Source organism: Triticum aestivum, chromosome 4B (assembly GCF_018294505.1).
Source record: "Triticum aestivum cultivar Chinese Spring chromosome 4B, IWGSC CS RefSeq v2.1, whole genome shotgun sequence".
NCBI classification, from domain to species: Eukaryota; Viridiplantae; Streptophyta; class Magnoliopsida; order Poales; family Poaceae; genus Triticum; species Triticum aestivum.
The window spans coordinates 647,251,681-647,275,722 of record NC_057804.1 but is presented as its reverse complement, the minus strand read 5'-3'; the positions used below and the strand labels follow the sequence as shown (position 1 = coordinate 647,275,722).

The following is a 24,042-nucleotide window of genomic DNA, read 5'->3' as shown; positions in this document are numbered from 1 at the left end:
GCATGTGGTCTTCTTGTTTATTTCTAGTCTTTTGATTTTGTGTTCTACTTACAACTTATGTCAACTATATTGATAATCAAAAACACATTATCATTGGCCCTACAACACAAGAATCAGGACATTGTGAATGCCATAAATTGTGTGAATTCAACCAAAGCCTCCTTGAATGATCTAAGGGGAAAGGGATGGGAATCTGTCCTACAAGAAGCATATGTCTTTTGTGACAAGCATGACATTTCCAAGTTGGAAATGGAAGACCAATATGTGAATCCAAAGAAGCCACGGCAAAAAACAGGTATCACTAATAGGCATCATTATGAAGTGGATTGTTTTAATGATGTTATTGATTGGCTGCTTCAAGAACTTGATAATCGCTTCAATGAGAAAAATTCAGAACTACTTGTTTGCTCAGCGGCTTTGAGCCCAAATGAATCATTTCGTGATTTCAACTTAGAGCATTTGATGAGTCTAGCTAAACTTTATCCAAAAGATTTCGATGATGGAGAACTGAGGGACCTTAGACATCACCTTCATCTTTACATTGCTGATGTCCGAGCAGATGATCGCTTCTCTGGTTTAAGTAATATTTGTGAGCTCTCTCAAAAAATGGTGGAGACAAAAAAACATATTGTCTATCCCTTGGTTTATCGACTTTTGAAGCTAGCACTAGTATTGCCTGTTGCCACTGCTACAGTTGAGAGATCTTTTCCAGCTATGAGAATTGTGAAGATATATTTGCGCAATCGTCTTGGTGATGACTCCTTGAAGTACAACCTTATTTGTTATGTGGAGAAAAGCGAAATGAGGAAGGTTACTAATGATGCGGTAATTGATCGCTTTGAAGCCATGAAAGAACGTAGAAACCATTTTAGAAAGGTAATGGTTTTAACTTACTTATTATTACACAACTATAATTAATATGTTACTTAGTGGTTTTGTTTTCTATTTGTAGGCAATCAAGATCTGATGTTGCATTTTCTCGTCGTCGGTTATACTTTATTCATAATTTGGACAATTTGATTTTTCTTTGATGATCAATTTCCTACGATCAACTAATATTTCAAGTGAAACTCTTTATTTTGGATCATTGGTAAGCATATTCATGGTTATATCGCATTCTAGGTATATTGTATTGTTAAATGTGTTATATTTAGCTATATTAGTACTTGGTATCCAAATATATATGATAGACGTGGGACCCCGGGTAATTTTTGTCCTGGGTCCGCCCTTGCTTGTCATGAAGTTTGTGTCTTATATAGTTCTTCATGGTGTCGATTGCCACTTTAACTAGTACTTGTATTGATTTGTTCTTAGCAATAAACAACCAAATTAAGGATTTCCATTGCCTTGACGGCTTGGTTTTGTTGGGGCGTGTTGATCTCTCTCGGTGATTAATTAATTAGGCTGCGTTTGGATGTATAGCTTATCTTGCTCGTTTGGCCATTGCCTATAAAAGCAAGACATGTTGCTCGGTTAGCACCAGGCATGAGAACGCGATGTGTAGGCAGTTGGAGGATGCTTTCATATTCTCTTTTCCATGCTGGGGACCAATCCGACTCTTCTCCTTCAGCAAAGTTCTAGAGTCAGGTATTGACTATATTTCCTAACAAAGCCAGATTTTCATGAGGTATCAAACGTCCTGCTTTGTCTAATGTGACTAGTATCGTTCTAGCCCAAGATCCAAACACATACTTAGGGCTCTATTGATTTTTGGACAATTCGAATCCTTAGATTTTTTTTTCTATGGTGGCCGTTTGATTCACATGATTGGAATCCTTAGAGATTTTGTCATAGGATTCATTTGTGCTTCATGTTGGAGGAAATTTTCCATCCACTCAAACCTTTTGATAGAACTCCTTTGTTTTTCCTGTGCTATAAAACACTCTTCCACTTCATGTAGTTTTGTAATCATATAAGATACAAGATGACATGCCATTCTATTGCTGCGTGTTTCCTGTTCTCGCGTTTTGATAATCCTACGAATCAGAGGCCCTTAATGTGTCGATGCATAGCACTCAACCACTGCTAGTACAAGTTGCTCCTTGTGTATTTATGTGTGCGAGTTCCTCTTCTTGCCCAGCAATCACTATTGTCTCCTCACCGCATCATGGTTAATTGGCGATAGGTCACACACTTTCAGTCGAAGATCATGGTATCTCACTTCTTTGAATAAATCAGTGGAATACATGGGAGCAGTATTATTTTGATGGCTTGATGGCTTGGTCGTCTTTTTTAGTAGACAGGTGGGGGGTAATGGTCTAACCAAGGAAGAAATGGATCAATGATGCTCCCAAAATGTCGCGGCAATATGCGTGCGTCGCATCTTGTATATTTCCAAACATGGCCATCTGTTGTTGAAGTATATAAATCTATAAATGGACCAACAGATGATCATAAGACTCGCTCCCTATCCTCATCAAAGTGTGAGTCACACATGAACAACTGGTGATAGCTCTAGCTCCTAATTAGTCATGCGTATCAGCAAGACGATAATTATTGTGCCCACCTTACTCATGCGACTTAGTTCATCAATTTGTTTGACCTGATTAAATGATGGAGTATAGCTCCAGCTTTTGATTATATCTGTAATTATCTATATTGAATAATCAAAATATGCTGTTAGAGAGAGAAGGCCGGCCGGGTAGGCAATGTAATTCAACAGTAATCGGTTGTTTGTGTATAAAGAGCCGTTTGTAGCTAGGAAGAGTTAGGGATCACACACGTACACCTGTCCAAGCTAGCTTTCAGTTCACTTGCAGTAGCTGCTCTCGGATCGCGGCGGAAGTGAGCCCACAGGAGCTGCTCGTACGGTCGTACCACGTCCTCACGGAGCTTCAGAACCACGTGCTCGGTTACGTCAAGTCCATGTCGCTCAAGTGCGCCGTGGAACTCGGCATCCCGGACGCCATCCACCGCCGCGGCGGCACCGCCACCCTGGCCAACACCAAGGTGCACTCGGCCAGCCTTGCCGACCTCCGGCGCGTAATGGAGCTGCTCAGCGCCTCGGGTATCTTCAGCGCCACCGCCTGTGCTAACGATGGCACGGCCGCCGACGTGCAGTAGGGGCTGACCACGGCGTGCCGCTTCCTCGTTGGTTGGCGCAACTTGTCCCCCGTGGTGCCCTTCTGCGTGAACCCTCGGTCGTCTCCTCCTTCTTCGGCATGCCCGACTGGCTCAGGAGCGAGCCGTCGCGGGCGGAGCATGGGTCCCTCTTCAAGCTGGCGCATGGCTGCTCCCAACAGGAGATGAGGCGAGCAAGGACACGGGGTTCAACGCCGTCCTGAATGACGCCATGACCGCGGACAGCGAGCTCTTCCTCGAGGTCATCCTTCTGGATAAGGGGCGCATCTTTCGCGGCCAGAGCTCGCTCGTGGACGTTGGCGGCGGCAACGGCGCGGGCACGCGTGTGATCGCCAAGGCGTTCCCGCGCATCGAGTGCACCGTGCTGGAGCTCCCTCAGGTCTTCGGCAAAGCCGCCGGTGACCATGGCAACCTGCGTTTCGTCGCAGGTGACATGTTTGAATCCCTTTCACCCGCGGATGTTGTCTTGCTCAAGGGAGGCATGTCTATGTACCCCATCGACATCACCTAGTATTGATGTGGTTTCATCCTGTCGTACTATTGCATGTTGTACTATTTCCATTGCCATATCTATAGATATGCATGTGTTCACCGGCGGGGGATGTTCAACGCCACTACTCCACAAGTCCACATTTAATGACACTGGACTTTTTGTTTTGAAGAGGGCCAGAAAATTTGCCACATTCATTAAATAAAAGTGTTTACAAGCGACACACAAGCCCGGAGGCTAGAAACAAAAGGCTACTCTTCCACCATAAGATAGTGCAAGTGGTTGGCACCCGCCAAGGGGGTCCCCCGCCTAAAATCGTCGCTTGGGGGCGAGCCGGCGCAAAAAAAACGGCCTGGGGCGAGTTAGCCCCCAGTCGCCGTCCCCAGGCGCGTCTATTTTTTCAAAAAAGAAACATTCGGCGAAGTTCGGTTAAACACGGCTAAATTTCGGCCAACTTTGGCATATATTACATGTTCGAGGACGACCACTCCTCGTTCTTCGCGGCCCCGGCGGCGCTGCTCGAAGCGCCGCAGTGCGGCGACCCGGCGCTCCCTCTCCATCCTGAGGAAGTCCTCGCGCGCCCATTTCAGGGCCGCATCATCGTCGAGCGCCACCTCGCCGGGCTCCGTCTTCACGGCGGGGAGCCCCGGCTCCGGTTTCACCGTCGTGAGCCCGGGCTCCATCTTCGGCTTGACGAACCGCAAAGGAAACGACGAGGGGGCGCGCCGGCCGCCTTCGTTGATGACGATACCGGCGCTGCGAGGGCGCCGACCGAGCGGCGTCTCCGCCGCGGGCTCGGTCTTGACGCCGAGCATCGCCGGAGAGCCGGAGGAGTGGGAAGAAGATCGCGACGAGGAGGAGGAGGACGACGAAGAGACGAACCTCCTGGGCAGCCATTGCCCGGCGCGTCGGCGACGGGCCGGGGCCGGTGCCGCCGGGGGAGGGTACGTCAATGGTGGCACGTTCCCGCCCTCAAGGTGCGCCAGCACACCGTCGAGCGTGCGGCCGGGGACGCCCCACCAAACGCGGCGGCCCTCACTGTTCTGTCTGCCGCCCACCACCGGCGCCCCGTTGGTGGACCCCAGTCTCTACTCTTGACGATGCTCGAAGTACGCCGCCCATGCCGAGTGGTTGTCGGCGGCGTACTAGGGGAGGGCGTGCTGCTCATCGGTGAGGGAGGCGCGCGCGAACTCGACCTCGTCGGCGAAGTAGGAGGTCCGTGCCGCAGTGTCGGGCAACGGCGAAACGGGCACTCCCCCGTTGCTGAGCCGCCACCCCGACGGCCCGGCGCGCATGTCCGGCGGCGCCGAGATGTTGGCCTCGAACAGGAGCCACGACTCATGTTCGCGGAGGGAGCGTCGGCCAAAGCCGTTGGCCGCCGCCTCGTCGCCGGGGAATCGTTCGTCCATTGAGGGAGGGAGGGCTCGGAGGAGGCGCACGGGAGAGGGAGAGGGAGGGCTCGGCAACGGTGGTGCATGGCAGAGGGAGAGGGCTGGTGCGGGCGGAGGCGAGGGAGGGCGCCGGCTTATATTGCCGCACTCGTATGTACGTGTGACGGGAGGGGAGGCGACGCCGCGCTGCCCCGTGACGCGCCGCTCGTGAGGAATCAATGGCAAGGCTGACCGTTGGCGGTAGCGCGGCAACCTTGGCATTGATTCCCGCGGGAACCGAGGCGATGAGGGCGACGAAGCGCCCGTCTCGCTGACTAGGCGGGTCCGCGGTTGCTTCGCGCCAAAACCACTCGCCCCGGCGCCCCTGGGTGCCTCCCAGCGTGCCGGGTTCGGCCAGGGTCCGCCGACGCTGATTTCGGCCCAGGCCGGCAAAAATCGAGCTCCTGGAAACGCGACTGGGCCGTTTTTCGGCGCCGGCGCAAAAAAAACGCCCGGGGAGGCCGTTTTGGAGGCGCGGCTGGAGATGCTCTAAGACTCAATGCGAATGCGTGAAAAGACGAAGGTCGGCAGCGGATATTTGCAGATGAAGACTCTTGTATGACGCTCCTTCCAGAGATTCCAAAAACAAGCATGAGAAAGAGTTGCCGTTGCCTTGCACTTATCACCGCTGCCATCCACCACATGAGACCACCAAGATTTAATGGTGTTGAGCCATGCCAAGAGCTATGATCGATGGAGGGGTGGCCCTGAACTTGGCCAACGACTCTCATGGTTCAGCCGTTTTGGGGTCCGCAAACCTAAACGGAATATTTTCCGAGAAAAAACGTTCTAGGCGGGGAACATCGTGGTGATGATCCATGCCTTTCAATCTCATGAAATTCGGTATAGGTTTGTTCTTAGCAGTAGATCCATGCCTTTCAATCTCATGAAGTTCGGTATAGGTTTGTTCTTAGTAGTAAAGACCGTTGATCTAGTGTTGTTGATCGTCTCGGTGTGAGGGGATCGCCAACGGGTAGGGCAGAAATCACATATTTGATCTGAGGACGAAATCAAATCACAAACTGACCTGGTCACAAAAAAATTTCACTCTGCTGACCCTTTGGTGTGGCGCCCGACAGCTGGGCGTCGCACCCTACTGTGCAGCGCCCATCACTTAGGCGTCACACTTCCTGCCAGCGTGGCAGCCCTGGTCCAGTTGCGGCCCCACAGACAGCACTGCAGCACCTAAGGGATAGGCGCCACACATGTAATGTGCAACGCCTAGCTCTTGGGCGCTGCCCAGTCTGTGTTCCACTTAGGCTGGCCCCACCCTCTCTCTCCTCCCACCCCCACCCCACCCTATGACCAACCACCGGTAAGCTCGAGAAGTACTTCACCGCCTGCTCTATGCAACACTAAGCTCGAGAAAATGTTACTCTCAAATGTGTGTCAACACTAATAACAAATTTTTATGCAGTCACCGTCTCCTCTATGCAAGTACTTCACATGGATAGATCTTGAAGTGCCAGAAGATGTAAAAAAGGACCAATACGCAGATTGTCTTAGGCGGCAACGGCGGTCCGAAGAATCGTTTCGAAGAGGCTTGGAGGAAGAGCGTCGTCAGAAGGAGAGGATGGAGCGGAAGAAAAGAGAGGAGGAGAGGGCACGCCAAGCGAAACTTGCTCGTGAGGAGGAGAGGGCAAGAAAGCTTGCAAAGGCTCGCGAGGCGTAAGAGGAGGACTCGACACGTGACAAGAAGGGGAAATGGCCTCGCTCTACTCAGTAGGGACTTCGCTTCGGTGCACTCGTCGTCAACTATCTTCTAGGGCAAGCTGCCATTTGTCATTTGTAATGAATGTGTCGTGAACCATGTCGTACTAATGTTTGAATTATCTTAAGTTATGAACTCGTCGGCATAAAATTTGTGTTTGTTCAAATTGCTGTGATGCTGCAGTCATTGTAAGTATTATGGATGTGATGCAAGCCATGGGAGTAGTGCAGCGCCTAAGGGTAGGGTGCTGCACTGTACAGTGCAGCGCCTAACGGTTGGGCGCCACACAGTACAGTGCAGCGCCTAACTGTTGGGCGCTGCAGTGCTGCTATAAGCAAAACTGCAGAAACATATGCCATTTTGGTCTCCTGCAGCAGCACTCACATAACTAGAACATCAATAAAAGTACTATAAACTGGACATGCTAAGCAAAGAGAACTAATAACTTGAACATCATATCATTTAAGACAATTCAACATTAGGGACTTGAACATCAACAAAAGTACTATAAACTGAGAAAGAGAACTAATAACTTGAACATCAATAAAAGTACTATAAACTGAGAAAGAATGAATGCGTTAGCCATTCAAACATGTGTAATACGATCAACGGGAAAGTAAAGAAGGGAACACTTTACCACATAGTTAATCACCGGAACAGCAGGGACTCCGTGCCCTTTCTTGACATCTCTGTTGTACTTCCCCTTTGCTAGATCCTCAAAGTTTATGGGTTCTTCAAGAATATCCTCATTATATGCCGGCGGGCATATCTCAACTCGAGTAATTCCAATAAACCATCGTACGTAGTTATCAAAAGCTTGTTGGCTGTGCTCACGAAGCGGGGCGCGTGCAGTGCTACGAGCTTGCTCAACAGAAAGCTGGAAGCGGGCAACATACGGAGCATGATGCTTGCCCCAGTCCTTTATCTTCCGCTGCCTTCTCCTGTCCAACCTACGTGGCATCCGGAGGGCACGTCGCAAAGTTATTTTGAATCCACGTGAAAGCAGCTCCGACTGCTTTCCTTTCCCTCTTCTTCTTCTCTTCTCCCTCCTCTACATCAGCCTCAGCCTCGGTAGGAGCCATACCGATAAGAGCAATCATCTGCTCGCGCCACCCATCAGAATCGGTGCTCATACAGAGAGGCCTCCCGTCGATAGCAAGACCGGTGATCAACGAGACATCCTCGAGCGTCATGGTCATCTCCCCAGTCCGAAGATGGAAACTGTGCGTCTCCGGCCTCCATCGATCAACAAGAGCGGACACCAGTGGAGCGTTCAGATTCGGCGTGGACCGGCTGACCAACAGAATCCACGGGAGTAGTCCTGCCTGCTTGATGTACGGTGTGTACCGCTCGTCGTAAGGCATGGCAGGACCAGAGACCTCGTGATACCGAATTTTCAGAGGTTCAAGCTTCTGCAAAAAACAAGTAATGACAAATCTTAGGGCATGTAAATTTCAACTAAATGCAAATTTGCAAAAGATTTAGATTACTCATTATTACCTTATCCTTCTCGCGCATCATGTAGGACCGGTGTTGCACGTCGTAGACATCGTCCAGAAGCCAAACCATCCTTACAATTTCAAACAATAAACATACATGAGTTCATCTTCATCTCAAATATACACTAAACATATAACATGTGTTCAACTAAAAGAATCTCAACATCTCCTTCTCACACAATGAATATGTCATATGTGTTCAAGTAAACTAAACATCTAATATTTCAAATAAACTAAACATCTAATATTTCAAATGAACTCAACATCTAATATATATCTAAACAAACATCTCATATATGTCTACAAAAATCAACATCTCATAGTTATCTATAAAAATAGGCATCTCATATATATCTAAAAAAACTAAACAATCTAGGGTTTCACTAACAAATAAATAACACTACGGTACTACCAATATGAATACACATCCTAAATCGAGCAAATCAAATAAATCAAGGGTTCCATCAAATCTTGGACAAATCTCTAAAATGGCAACAAATTTACGGAGCAAAAGAAAGAGAACGGAAGAGTTTACCTACTAGGATGGATTGGGGATCGAATCCACGGATCAAATCTTCAGATCGAAGAGGGATGAGGGGGGGGGGGGGATTAGATGGGGGCGCCGCCGCTGCTCTCTGTCCAGAGAGCGGAGAGATGAAGAAACTGCCTGGTCGGGATGGGGCGGCCGCGCTTAAGTCACTGTGCAGCGCCTAAGGTATAGGCGCTGCACGTCACAGTGTGGCGCCTATCCCTTAGGTGCTGCACAGGTGCGTGTGGGGCCACAATTGGACCAGGGCTGCCACGCTGGCAGGAAGTGTGACGCCTAAGTGATGGGGGCTGCACAGTAGGGTGCGGCGCCCAGCTGTCGGGCGCCACACCAAAGGGTCAGCAGAGTAAATTTTTTTCGTAACCAGGTCAGTTTGTGATTTGATTTCGTCCTCGGGTCAAATATGTGATTTCAGCCAACGGGTAGGGTGGCGCCGAGCTCATCCGTCTCCTTGTCGGACGGGCATGGTAGAGCTTCGTGTTGATTACATGTTGAGATTAATTTTGACGCATCTTGAAACACATACGAAAAATAGAGACAAATATATAGACCAGATACAAGATATTGGGCACGGCTCTTCTCTTTCAAGTCTTTATTATTCAAGTTCTCTGGAGAGAATAGATGCGTACAATTATGAAGCCCTAATCCTCATCAGAATATAGGTGGCCTGCCTTGCGTACGTCGACCATCATAAGTGAGAGGCGAAAACAGCTATATTAACACTGCACGATTCATTGCCTCCTGCTGCTGCTGAAAACCCCTGCTTCCAGCTTATTCTGGCATGGACTCTCAGGAGCGACCTGAGCCAGGCAATCCAAGAAATAGCTCGGTCTCCACATCGATGACTTCGTCGTCTTTGCGGTCCGCCACGGTCCCCGCAGCAGAGGCCGCCCCGGCCCCGGCCACCTCAAGGTGATTCTTCTTGAACTGCATAGATTAACAAGGGCAACAAATCAGAGGACGCATCATTATACCTCCTCCGTTCACTATTATTAGATGTTCTAACTTTTTTCTGATTAGGATGTATATAGGCGCATTTTAGTGTGTTTATCCACTCATATCAGTCTGAATGTAGTTCATATTGCAATATCCAACACATCTTATATTTGTGAACGGAGGAGTATATGTTACGGACAGGCGAGCTGCTTGCCAGATGCAGAGATGGCTAGTGATCTCAACTCGGATCATGCACATGTGTTCACCTGGCAAAATAGTTCTTCATTTTCCTGGCGCAGGGTCATCACATTCTGCCTCAGCTTAGCGAGCTGCTCTTCATACCGCGGAGCCTATCATGTAAGATAATTAAGTACGTAGCATTAAGCTTCCACTGCCGGAAGCTAAGATAAGCTTCCATTTCCCAGATGCTAAGATAATTAAAGCTTCCATTGCCCAGATTAGCATGTACTAACCGAAGTAAAATGTTGGGGTGCTGCGCTAGGCAGTCAACTTCCCCTGCAGCTATGTTCATGTTTATGTCCTGAACCTTGTAAACTCTGGTGGTTTCAGCTAACCCCAGGAGTAGCATGTAATTAAGAAGTACTAGCATGAACTGGTTGTGTAAGCTTCCGTTGCTTGTGTATCATCAAATGAACCACATGGATTCATTATTGCTAAAATTGAGTGTACATGTGTGTTTTGAGCGTTTGTGTCTGTAGGGTGTTTCTAACAAAACATGGTAGGGGCACTGTCTTGTGCTCCAGGCCGTCCGGGTTCGATCCCCATGGGGAGCGGATATTCAACCGCGTTTCTCACTCTTCTATGAAAATATTTAACCCCTCTGGTCTTGTTTTTACAAAACATTGTATGTACACTTATAGGAATTTGCTAACCTTCATTGCCCGGACGCTAAGCAGGCCTTTTGCAGTTTGGACCTCTAAGCTTTGCAGTTCTTCAACAGAGCATCCTTCTAAATTACAACCCAAGACTTTCCTGCATCTCAACAGTAACAAACGGTGACACCTGATATTTTGGTTGGTAGTACAGAAATAGCAGTATCCTCTCTTGTAATGGTTACCTTGTGGAAGCTTCAAGAGCATCAAGCTTCCTTGACAAGCCCTCTGCCTCGGCTTTTATTTTCTGCAGTTTGAGATCACGTAGCGTTTTGAAATTGGTGTCGCACTAAAATAATTAGTCACAAGGTAATTTAGTATGTACATGAAATAACTACTAGAAGGTCTTATCATATCATGTTTTTTAGTGTCAGCTATACTAATTGAACATTGGTGTTACAGGTCCATGGCGGTTTTCACATTTCCGTAGCTGCATCATCCCCTTGGAAATGGCTGCAAACCTAATCCAGGCATGGAAAACATAGGTTTCTCAATGCTGATGTAGGTTGACAAGTCAAACCTAATCCAAGCGTGGAAAACTAGTCAACGTTGACATGACATCTAGATCTAGCTAGGTTGACAAGTCAAAGCTGAATCTGATGTTGCTTCTGAATCAACTAAAAATGTAAAACAAAATTGGTGGTCCCACATGTCATACAATAAATATCTTCTTCCTCCTCCCCTTACCCCTTCCCTTTCTTTGTGGGGCACGGATTCTCTACCTTGCCATGGGCAAGTCAGAGAGCTATAGTTATCTACCGTTGTCCGAGAGACATTGGATCAAAAGTGTGCGGTCCAGATCGGGGCAAAGACTGTAGCGATGCATTGTAGCAAACACACTGTTTAATGTTCCTGTTCAGATCACTATTTCGGGTACTGTAGCGGCTGTACTGTTGCATCAGATCTATGCGGTACGTTCTCGATCCAACAGATGAAAGAAGAGGAAAGGCAGAGGTACTGTAGGTCTCTACCTTGCCCATGGCAAGGTAGAGAGAATCCACAACCCTCTTTGTGTCCATTCCAACTCGCCATGGCCAGGATGAGCGTCGCCATAACCCCTCCCTCTTAGCTTCTTCTTCCTCCTTCTGCCCCTCCTCCCTCTCTTCCGATGGCAAGGGAGGGCTACCACTGTTTCAGGGAGACGATCCCCGATGATGCCTTTCTCTGGCTCTGGAAGGCCAAGAGCCCAATCAAATTCAAAATGTTTGGTTGGCTGCTGCTAGTTAACCGCCTAAACACACGAAACATGTTGAAACGTAGGCATTATGCTGTGGTAGACAATAACTATGTGTGTATGCTCTACCAGAATCATCCTGAGGAAACAGTTGAACATCTCTTTTTCTTGTGCCCCTTTAGCCAATGATGTTGGGACAAGGTAGGCCTGAGATGGCCGCATGATGGCAATAGGATTTCCCTTCTGCATGAAGGTAAAACCCATTGGAGGCAACCACTGTTCATGGACATCTTCTTGCTGGCCGCTTGGAGCATCTGTAAGGAGAGGAACAATGAATTCTTCAGAGGAGTGCCCCACTCCTTCATTGCATGGCTTGATAGATTCAAGCATCTGTTGGGCCTCCTTGCTCATAATTGTAAAGAAGAGCTTCGTCCCTTCTTAGACTCTTATACTCAAAACTTGTAGATAGCAGGGTTTTTCATCTTTTTGTGAATAGGGTTGAGGGGAGCCCTGCAAAACCCCCAAATGTAACCATGTAACATCTCTTTGTGAGTAAATACAAAAGTCAGTGGGAGCCTCTCCCACTGTCGTTCCCTGTCAAAAAAAGGGAGGGCTACCGGCCTAAGGACCACATGCAGTGGAAGGAAAAGGAATTCCCGACAGCAGCATCTCGGACTCCAGGGATGGAGGTTGCGCCAGAGGCCGAGCTCCACGGAGTAGCAGCGGCTTGTAGGAGGCCATCGAGTGGTGGATAGAGGGAAACAACAAGTTATGGAGTCCACATGGACGAGGGGAAAGCGACGGGTCAAGTGTGTGTGGGAGCTGGATGCACACGAGGCGTCCGAGTAGATGGCTCATGGCGTGGCGGCAGTAGAGATGCAAGCGGACGTGAATGAGGAAGTAGAGTCAGTTTCATCCATAAAATGGGCCGAAGATCTGACAGAGGATGACTTACTGGCTTGTGAGTTGTCAACTCCGTAGTTGATTGCTAACCAGAGGATAGTGACAACCAATATCCTATTCATGCTTGCTTGCTATTCTTCATTTTACTGTTATGAGACGACCTCGGCTCAAGTTGATCCCACACCAAAAATCGTCAAGCAGTCTTTGGCTCTATCAATCAGTGATGAGAAAACCAAAACCTATTGGAGTTCCCCTTCATCACCTCGCCTAGATCCGGGGGTTCATACCCTTGCGTTCGCATGTCCATGACCGTCCATGAACAAAAAAATTACACTAACACGGTTATTAAAGAAATGAAGATTAATACAATATTTGCTCTGTGGAAGGCCGTGGACATGCGGACGCCGTCCGCTTGCATCCTTAGGCGGCTGGCACCCCTTCTGGCTCCGAATCGGCTCATGCCCCCCTCTCCTCCTCGCTAGGGTGTTGCACATCTGTTGCGTCACACTCAACTTTGGCCATATGTGTGGTACTCTAGCCCATCCGCGCACAACTCCCTAGGTTGCAGGCCTCAACTACGGGCTAGGCCCTTTACCTGAGATGCGTGGCCGTGAGAGAGAGGGAGAGGGAGAGAGAGGGGGGGGGGGGGTGATATGGACACGACTACCTCTAGTACTGGTATTTTCTGTGTTGATTTATCAGATGCACCAAGGATTAAAAAATTATCAGGTGCCATGTATAAACATGTCATGGCTGTAAAAAAGATGTGTTTGTTTGTATCTTGGCCAAAATACACAGAAGTGCTTCCATGCTCGTATGCATCAGGCAACCAAGGGAAACACATGCATGCAAGTGGGCCCAGTCAAAGATTTAGTAGAAGCTACATAGACGTGCATGAAGAAATAGGCCAAGGCTTGCTACGTTCGGTTAGATGGAGAAGATATTCACACCAGTCCTACAACTTCACGTGCACGTCACAATATCTTTTGTTTAAACGGCAAGCAATCAAAGCCTTGGCCTATTTCTTCATGCACGTCCATGTAGCTTCTACTAAATCTTTGACTGGGCCCACTTGCATGCATGTGTTTTCCTTGGTTGCCTGATGCATACGAGCATGGAAGCACTTCTGTGTATTTTGGCCAAGATACAAACAAACACATCTTTTTTACAGCCATGACATGTTTATACATGGCACCTGATAATTTTTTAATCCTTGGTGCATCTGATAAATCAACACGGAAAATACCAGTACTAGAGGTAGTCGTGTCCATATCGGGGGGAGGGGGAAAGAGGTGGCAGGGAGAGGGAGAGAGAGAGATAGAGCAGGGTTTAGAGGGGGGTTGTCCCTCCTAGGAGCAGGCACAAGCAGTGGTATCACTCCAAGTAGCAACGGCGGCGGCTGGAAGAACCTTAGATCGCACGGAGAAGGGGAATCCCTATTGGGGCTTTTTGCTTAGTAACTAGACTCTTTATGAACTATTCCCTCTATCCCACAATATAAAACATCTTTTTTGTTTTAGCTTGCGAAACCCAATAATGCAACTAGGTGCCCAGGCTCATCTATTCCCTCTCAGAAAAAATTTCAAAACAAATACTAGAAAAATTCAAAAAAAAAATCCCTTTTTTTGTTTGCTAGATAATTTGATGTGTGAGGTCCGCTCCAAATTACAACTCATTTGGACATTTGAGCAGCTTTCAGCAAAAAGACAAATCGGATCAAAACAGTGCGTGAACAGTAAACTTTTTTTACGGACCCTGAATTTGTCTTCTTTGCCGAGAGCTGATCATATGTCCAAATGAGTTGAAATTTAGAACGGACCTCACGCATCAAATTATATACCACATTTTTTTTGAATTTTTTTAGTATTTGTTTTGATTTTTTCTAAGTAAGGGTGCAGATAAGCTCCAGAGCAGAAACTCCGTACTCTGTGAAACCTTCTTATATTATGAGACGGAGGAAGTATGTATTAGTCTGTTTGTATGGGCCATGACATGTGGGACTGGGTGCCATGTCTCAGCAAAACCACCAACCGATCACGCCATTGTGGTAAACTGTACGCTATTGAAAGTTCAAGGTTGTTCCTAACCGGTTTTGGAGCTGGGGGTGAAAATCTATACTTTTAATGGACGATTTGGTGAATAGTCGTCCGGTCAATTTTCGCTGGTTTTTTTTCCGTCATACTCCCACTGCCGGGTTTTTTCGTCATCGTACACCGGTTTATTTTCGTCATCGTATCGAAAACACCTGCCAGATCCTTCGCTCGCCCCCATCTCCTCCCTCACTCCTGGCGACGCCCCACCAGATCCTTCGCCGCCGCCCTCGCCCTCGCAGCCGCCGCCGATCCCCTCCCCCATCTCCCTCCCTCAAACGCCGCCGCCCATCGCTGCCGCCCCCGCCACCTCTCGTCGCGGCCGCCCCCACCACCTAGGGTTGTGCTCTTCTCTGGCGTCGGCGCGTCGCCCTCGGCCCGATCTCCGGTCGCCGTCCTCCACCGCGTCGGCGGCGGCACCGCGGCGTGGCGCCACCTGCTGCTCCTCCTCACCGCCCAACTGCTCGCGCTCGCCCTCCTCGCGTTCGCGCTCCAGTGGCGTGGCGGCGACGTGGACGACGCCGGCTCCCCTCGCCTGGCCGTGCCGGCCCCGTCGAGGCTGCAGTCCCTCCAATCCTCCGCCGCCTCCTACGTCGAGGTGCTCGCCGCCCCCGCCGCCCCCGCCTTCCCCTACATCCGCGGCTGGTCCTTCCACTTCGACACGTCAGACACCCACCACCCCAGAGTACTACCTTTCCAATCTCACCTCCGCCCTCTTCCTCGCCGGTCGCCGGCCGATGTGTCCGACCTGTGAAGCAGGAAGCTTGTTCGATGTGAGAAATCCCTGCCTCACGATTTGCTTCGTGAAGGCCAGAATTTTGCTCTTTGTTTGTCTACTGTAAACCTCCATGTGGGGATAGATGTCATCATAGAATGCGTGCAGTAAAATTATTCTGACTGTATTCTGTATCATTATTTCTCTATCCTAATGGACGACTTGGTGAATAGTCGTTCGGTCAATTTTCGCTGGGTTTTTTTCGTCATACTCCCACCGCCGGTTTTTTTCGTCATCGTACAATGGTTTATTTTCGTCATCATATCGAAAACACCTGCCAGATCCTTCGCTCGCCCCCATCTCCTCCCTCACTCCTGGCAACGCCCCACCAGATCCTTCGCCGCCGCCCTCGCCCTCGCAGCCGCCGCCGATTCCCTCCCCCATCTCCCTCCCTCAAACGCCGCCGCCCATCACTGTCGCCCCCGCCACCTCTCGTCGCGGCCGCCCCCACCACCTAGGGTTGTGCTCTTCTCTGGCGTCGGTGCGTCGCCCTCGGCCCGATCTCCGGTCGCCGTCCTCCACCGCGTCGGTGGCGGCGCCGCGGCGTGGCGCCACCTGCTGCTCCTCCCCACCGCCCAACTGCTCGCGCTCGCCCTCCTCGCGTTTGCGCTCCAGTGGCGTGGCGGCGGCGTGGACGACGCCGGCTCCCCTCGCCTGGCCGTGCCGGCCCCGTCGAGGCTGTAGTCCCTCCAATCCTCCGCCGCCTCCTACGTCGAGGTGCTCGCCGCCCCCGCCGCCCCTGCCTTCCCCTACCTCCGCGGCTGGTCCTTCCACTTCGACACGTCAGACACCCACCACCCCAGAGTACTACCTTTCCAATCTCACCTCCGCCCTCTTCCTCGCCGGTCGCCGGCCGATGTGTCCGACCTGTGAAGCAGGAAGCTTGTTCGATGTGAGAAATCCATGCCTCACGATTTGCTTCGTGAAGGCCAGAATTTTGCTCTTTGTTTGTCTACTGTAAACCTCCATGTGGGGATAGATGTCATCATAGAATGCGTGCAGTAAAATTATTCTGACTGTATTCTGTATCATTATTTTGGTTAGTCTAAAAGAAATAATTTGGTTAGATTTGTCTTGAAGAATAGATTCAACCTATACTTCTAGGTTTTGATACAGAAAATAGAAATTTGTTGCCAAAGCTGTGTATGGAGACTATTTCAGTATCTGAAAGTACACTTGTGACCGGAGGCATGGCCGCTGTTGCTGCCAACATAGTGGCAGTGAGCGCAATCTGGGAGTAACAAGCACACTGTTTAGTAGGTGCGTTGTCCCTAGATTTTTTTATCCATGAGTATATCGTAGTAAATTGCATACCTCACTGGTGTACAGGGATCTAGGATCATGTAATGTAACAAAACAATGGTCCATTATGTTCCACTGGCTCTGATCTCAGTTAAAAGTTACCTGCAATTTTTATCCTTATTTTATTTATTTCGTAAGGGAGGATGAGACCCCCCCTCAAGGTGGGAGGCCTGGATGGGAAGCGGTGCCAAACCCTCGAATTGGCCCATGGTTCCGGTTGATGCAAAACGTTGCTGCAGACCAAGGTCTTGTTCCAGAGTTTGAGGTACGTTGCTTCCTTGATGCCTTTTCTATTTCCGAATCAACTGATTTTAATACTGATTGCCTTTGAAGATTACACTTGAAGCTACTCAGCACGGACCACCATGAAGCTACTCACCATGGCCGATGTGTCCGACCTGCTGATCTTTTGCTTGCTTGCTAGGTGTGCGTGCAAACGAGCACCTCCGCAGGCCTGGACTAGATCCTGCCGTGGCTCCTCTACCAGAAGGTCATCAGCGTCGCACACTTTTTGCTCTTCGTCGAGGGCAAGGCCGCCAAGCCCAGCGTCGCCGGGGTCCTCGAGTCCATCCCCGTGCGTTCCTCGCTTGAGATTTCCAAGAATCCAGTAGTACCAATTTCACTCTGCTTGTTCTCAATCCCTGACTCTGTTTCTCTTCTTCTTCTTTATGGGTGTGAAGGTGGTGTACAGGACCAAGGAGCTTGAGGAGCAGCAGGCCAGGTGGTCCGAAACAATCTTCGCCGCCCGCGTGCCTCGTCAGGCTTTACACAAATTCATTTCGATGCCCATTCTGATGATGTATATGTTTCACCTGCAGCCGAATCTGGAATGAAACCTGGCTCGCAGGATTCTTCTACAAGCCTTGCAACCACAAACTGTTTTTGAAGCAAGCACTCAACATGGAGATGGCCATTGTGATGGCCCGGGTATGTATGTTTGTTTTCGGCTTATCACCAGCAATTATTAATATTGTTCGTTTAGTGTATTGTATTTATCATAAACAAAAAGCATTTTTCTTCATGGTAGGAATCTGGCATGGATTGGATAATGCATCTAGACACTGATGAGTTGTTATATCCCGGTAGTATTCCATCAGACGCCTGTTAGCTGACGTCCCCGATGATGTTGACATGGTTGTTTTTCCTAACTATGTAAGTATACGGTGGTCCTAATACACCTGCTGGACTTCTTATGCATAGTAATTAACTTGCATGTCTGCACTCTACAGGAAAGCAGCGTCGAGCGTGATGATATAAAAGATCCATTCAGTGAGGTAAACATTCTCTGTATTTAAGGACATAATTTCCTCAAGTTCCGTTGGATATAATGTTGGCTGATGTAAACAACTTATGTTTAAATACTCTGATATGCACTTTGTTTGTTCGATTTACGTCTGAGGTATGATACCGTGGTATGATTTATGTGTGTCTGATACTGTTTACATTTGCTTGAAAAAATAGTTTCGAGTTGCCTTGTTATCTGAGTAGCTTGCCATACTTCTGTTTAGCCTATAATCCCAGAAATAAGTTCTTATGCTCTTTTAGTGTATACTGGGCATGGATCTAGCTAATTTTTGCATATTACTCCGAAAGAGAAGAGAAGAGAATGAAAGAATATTAGACCTCTGGTATGTGCAACAAGTCATCGCTCACAACAGATTAAGTAACTTTGATGAATTTTGACATTCAATTCTTTGCTGCTTGTTAAATTTAATTAAGAGCGCCGAACCTAGGTGTGTGCAGCCTCGCTTTTGTCTCTACTCCTAATGGAGCAGTTGGTAGGAATCTGGCAATGGCATGGTTTTTTTTTGTCCCACCACTTTCGTCCGATTTTTTTCCGTCCCACCTCCCACCACCACCTGCATTTTATTCTCTTTTACAAAATATTACAGAAGAAAAAACTATGCCGCCACTCCTCCCTCGATTTCTGTCTAGGGTTTCCTGCCTCCGCCTCCGCCATCGCGGAAGCCGAGGGCACGCCGCCGCCTCTGCCGATCCCTAGGGACGCCGCCTCCGTGGATGAAGTGGTTCCATTTGATCGGTACACAAGAGGAACCCATCTGTGGCCACATCACCCCTGACATGTTGATGTGCATTGTCACACCCAATATGCGATACTATCCTAAAGAGACTCGAAGGTCCCACCAAGGATAGAACCGCATATTGAAACGCTTTTGTAAGGTGGATATCATTACATCAACATTACATAATAGATGGGGATACATACAAAAGCATACAATGCCACATGAATACAACATCACAATACATAAGAGCATCATCCGACTACGGATGAAACACAAACATAAACTCAAACGACATCCACCCTGCTAGCCTAGGATGCCGACCTGGAACCAATCCCCTGATCAAAGAAGAAGCAGAAGCAGCACTTCAAGACAAGCAAACATCGCTCTCGCGTCATGATCATCGCACAACTTGTACCTGCAACTGTTGTTGTAGTAATCTGTGAGCCACGAGGACTCAGCAATCCCATTACCATGGGTATCAAGACTAGCAAAGCTTAAAGGGAAAGGAAGGGGTAAAGTGGTGAGGTTGCAGCAACGACTAAGCATGATATGGTGGCTAACATACGCAAATAAGAGCGAGAAGAGAGCAAGCAGAACGGTCGTCAACTAGTAATGATCAAGATGTGATCCTGAACTCCTACTTACGTCAAACATAACCCAGAAACCGTGTTCACTTCCCGGACTCCGCCGAGAAGAGACCATCACGGCTACACACGCGGTTGATGCGTTTTAATTTGGATTTGGCGTCAAGTTATCTACAACCGGACATTAACAAATTCCCATCTGCCTATAACCGCAGGCACAACTTTCAAAAGATTATACCCTGCAGGGGTGTCCCAACATAGCCCATGACAAGCTCTCACGATCAACGAAGGAATAGACCTTCTCCCAGGAAGACCCGATCAGACTCGGAATCCTGGTTTACAAAACATTTCGACAATGGTAAAACAAGACCAGCAAGACCGCCCGATGCGCCGACAATCCCGATAGGAGCTGCACATATCTCGTTCTCAGGGCAACACCGGATGAGCAATCCATACAACTAAAACCAGACCTCAAGTTTCCTTGAGGGGGCGCTGCAAAGGGCTCTAGTTCGGACCAACACTTAGACAAGCACTAGCCCGGGGGGGCTATAATAAAGATGACCCTCGAGAGCGCGACTCCCAAGGGAAAAGTAGGTGGTGGTGAGGCAAATGGTAAAATCAAGGTTGGGCCTTGCTGGAGGAGTTTTATTCAAAGCAAACTATCAAGGGGGTCCCATAAATCACCCGACCGCGTAAGGAACGCAAAATCCGGGAACATAACACCGGTATGACGGAAACTAGGGCGGCAAGAGTGGAACAAAACACCAGGCATAAGGCCGAGCCTTCCGCCCTTTACCAAGTATATAGATGCATTAATAATATAAGAGATATTGTGATATCCCAACTAAAATCCTGTCCACCATGGAGCAATCTTCAACTTCACCTGCAACTAGCAACGCTATAAGAGGGGCTGAGCAAAGCAGTAACATAGCCAAGCAACGGTTTGCATAGGAAAAGTATCAAAGGTTAGAGGTTCAGGGCAATATGAGAGGCTTGAGGAGCAAAAGATAGGTAACGCAGCAAAGCGATAAAACGAAGCAACTAGCATAGCAATGATAGTAATGAGATCCAGGGTAGGGGTCATCTTGCCTGAAATCCCGCAAGGAAGAAGAACGAGTCCATGAAGAAGACGAACTGATGAAGCCACGAAGGCGAACCAAGCGTAGACAAACGAATCCTCACGATCGCAACGAAACGGGAACTATCGAGAAGAAGCACACAACATGGTAAACACACCACACATAAACAAGGCATGATGCACGAACAAGCATGATGCTAGACAAGAATACATGAAGCTACTCATGGCAAGAGATGATGCAAACAAGAGCAACACATCAAGACAAGTTTAAATGAGGCCGGGAACAACATATAACAATTCCGGTAAGTCCTCATATGCATATTTCGAAATTGGACCAGATCTGAATAAACTTTATATTCAAGTTGTTAAACAGCAAGTTAAGATGCACCAAGATGATCTACACGAGATTCTAGTCAAGTTACATATAAAGTTCATTTAGTTCGGGGCTACGGCCTAGAAGATATGAGCAAAACAAGTTAAACATGGCATTGATGCAAAATGCATACAAACATCAAGCAAACACACCAAAACAAGGATGCAACATGATAATATGAAGCTACATGCAATTCTAAGCAAGTTTCATATAGAGCACACTCAAAATGGAGCAACGGTTCAACACACACACATGAAACAAGTTATAATAACAATCTGTCCAAAACAGCAACTAGGCATATTGCAAGCATCAAAACAACATGCTACAGCACCCCAACAAGAAAACATAAGGCATGGGCATGATGTACAGGTAAAGCATAACAAAACATGAACACTGAGCTAACTCCAGAAATCACTAGAACATGCTCAAACACACATGGTAAGATTACAAGTAATAACAATTTCAGACTTTGCAGAAAATAACATCACGATGCAATGTTTAGAGCTATCAAACAACATGTTACAGGAACTTATAATAGCAAACAAAGGCATGGCATGAATCTACTAATTGCATAGATCAAAAGTCCCTTACTGACCATAAGCCAAAAAGGATCAGAAAATATGATGGCACCCACGTAAACATAGCAAGTTATTATACAGATTCATACATGGCAGGAACAGAATTATGAACGCATGTAAATGAGTTTGTGCAACTCACTACAGAGCAATACATGGCATGGCAAGGCAACCAACAGTAAGAAGGCATATTTGTGAAGCTAAGCATGGCAATAGCAAGGTCATAGGGTGCATGGATCACTAGGAAAACACATGACAACAACTGAACTTAATGTTAACAGGCTGACAGCAACATTATGAAGCAACTTTAGAGCAAGATTACAACAAGCTACAGCAACCTATAAATGCAAACAGGGGCATGGATGGATAGAGGATGACATGTAGATCAAAACATGTTTATAGAACATCTCCAGATTATGCATAGAATGATTAGTAGAAACATGTTTATATAGCATCACGAAATAACACATTCAGCCTAGCAAAACAGCAACATCATGTATACTACTTAACAAGCTCGATTCACTCACCACAAGTCATTACATAACAAGATAAACATAGCATCATCAAGAAGACATGTTTGTGAAACAAACCAAGTCAAGAACAAGTCCATAGCATGCAAGGATCAACTATAACAACCTTGGCCAAATTGAATAACATGTAAACAATCTGCCAGGAAACATTTTGAAGCAAAAGTAGAGCACGAAAATGACATGCTAGACTACTCCATAATTACAAACAGGGGCATGAATGGATAGATAATAACCACATGTTCAAAACACCCTTACTGAAGTATCTCAAAAATATGCATGGATCACTCTGTTGCATCAAGTTTACATGGCATCAAAATAACAGCAGAACAGGGACTAAAATCAGCAACATCACGATGCCTAGTTTGCATGCTTGTGCTAGTCACCACATTAATCACAAAAATACATGGTAAGCACCTCTGTAAAGAAGACATAGCATAGATCAAAACACATGTAGGCATCAACCTCATAGGATGCACACATCAATCATGGCAAAAATGACAAAAGAGCTCGTTCTGTTAACAGACAGCAGAAAACATCATGAAGCACTCTTACAACAACGATTCAGGCATCAACATGAGCTCAAATGAATATGATGCAATGGAATGAAATGATGTACTCGTTGAGGCGAACAATTTGACATATTACACGCATGAAACGGAGCTACGGATGCAGAGATACGATGCAACGAACATGGCATGAAAATATGACAGGAAAAAAGGACTTAGTGGAATTCAACCTCGGGATTTCCAGATCTGGATCGGGAGTTGCACGTGAATCCGAGGTTCGCTGAAGAAGTTCGCCGGAGATGGCGAGGAAGGGCCCGGGGCAACCTCCTCTGGACGGATCTCGCCGGATCCGGCGCGGGGAACGGCGGAGGAGGGCGGAGACGGAGGCTGCGGGGCGCGGGGCGCTCGGGAGGCGCGCCGACAGGGCGCGACGGCGGCCGGCGGGGGCTCTGGGCCGCGCGACAAGCGGGAGGCCGCGGGGCGGCGCCGCCGGCGAGTCGGGACGGAGGCGGAGGGAGCGGGAGGCGGAGGCGCGCTCGGGGCCGGGGAGGAGGCGGCGAGTGATGGGGTTATGTACCTAGGGTAGGGTCATGGACCTGATCTAAGTACCTTACCCAAGGACACCCTTAGAAGAAGTCGCCTTCCAGTCGACCAATGAGGGACACACTCGACTGACTTGAAGGACTCGACCACGAAGACTCACTCGACCACCAGAAGGTCAAGAGGCACTCTGCACTGCAACGGCCTGTAATCAAGTAGACTTTATGATAGTAAAGGCACTTTATATGGGGCGTTACCAGTAACGCCCCAGACTTAACTCACCTTAAACCCTCTCCTACGTGGGCTGGCTGGGGTCCTGGCGCACTCTATATAAGCCACCCCCCTCCACAGGCAGAAGGGTTGGGCACCTGGTAACTCATATACTCATAATCCACTCGACCGCCTCCGGGCTCCGAGACGTAGGGCTGTTACTTCCTCCGAGAAGGGCCTGAACTCGTACATCCTTTGTGCTTACAACCTCTCCATAGCTAGGACCTTGCCTCTCCATACCTACCCCCCACTCTACTGTCAGGCTTAGAACCACGACAGTTGGCGCCCACCGTGGGGCCGGTGTTTTAGCGATTTTGTGGAGAAGTTGCGATTCTTCCGAGTACTTTCATCATGGTGTCTGCTGGAGTTTTGGTCGAGGGTCAAGAGATCCGTCTCGGCACTCTCACCTTCATCGCCGACGACTCCGCATGGCTCCAGGAGGCTCCACTCGACGTAGATGCGCTCCCCGTCCGCGGTGCGACGCATTTTCGCGCATGTGTCCGCGGCGTTCTGCTGCAGCAACCGTCGACCCAGTATCGGTCGGCTCCTCTATTGTCCACCCTCCCGGTCTCCCGCCAGCGCAAGCGCTCAGGCCGGTCGAGGCTTCAGCGATGGGTGAGGCACGCGGTGGCTCGCCAATCGGCCACCACCCAAGTTGCGGCAATCGAGCCCAACGAACCTCTCTACGGCTTGTTCGATCTGTCGACTGGCTCCGTAGAGACTGCATCCGA

General features: G+C 48.4%; 1 protein-coding gene across 1 annotated transcript in view; it reads right to left on the bottom strand.

Moving 5' to 3' along the window:
* Positions 1 to 9,547: 9,547 nt before the first annotated feature.
* Positions 9,548 to 24,042, bottom strand: part of LOC123090346 (MADS-box transcription factor 50-like) — a 79,094-nt gene continuing 64,599 nt past the window's right edge. Inside the window, exons 3-6 of the mRNA XM_044511688.1 lie at positions 10,773 to 10,834; positions 10,588 to 10,687; positions 9,949 to 10,044; positions 9,548 to 9,685 (exon numbers count right to left, since the gene is read on the bottom strand). Of these exons, the coding sequence (XP_044367623.1) occupies positions 9,548 to 9,685; positions 9,949 to 10,044; positions 10,588 to 10,687; positions 10,773 to 10,834 (396 nt within the window). The remainder of the gene's footprint in view (positions 9,686 to 9,948; positions 10,045 to 10,587; positions 10,688 to 10,772; positions 10,835 to 24,042) is intronic.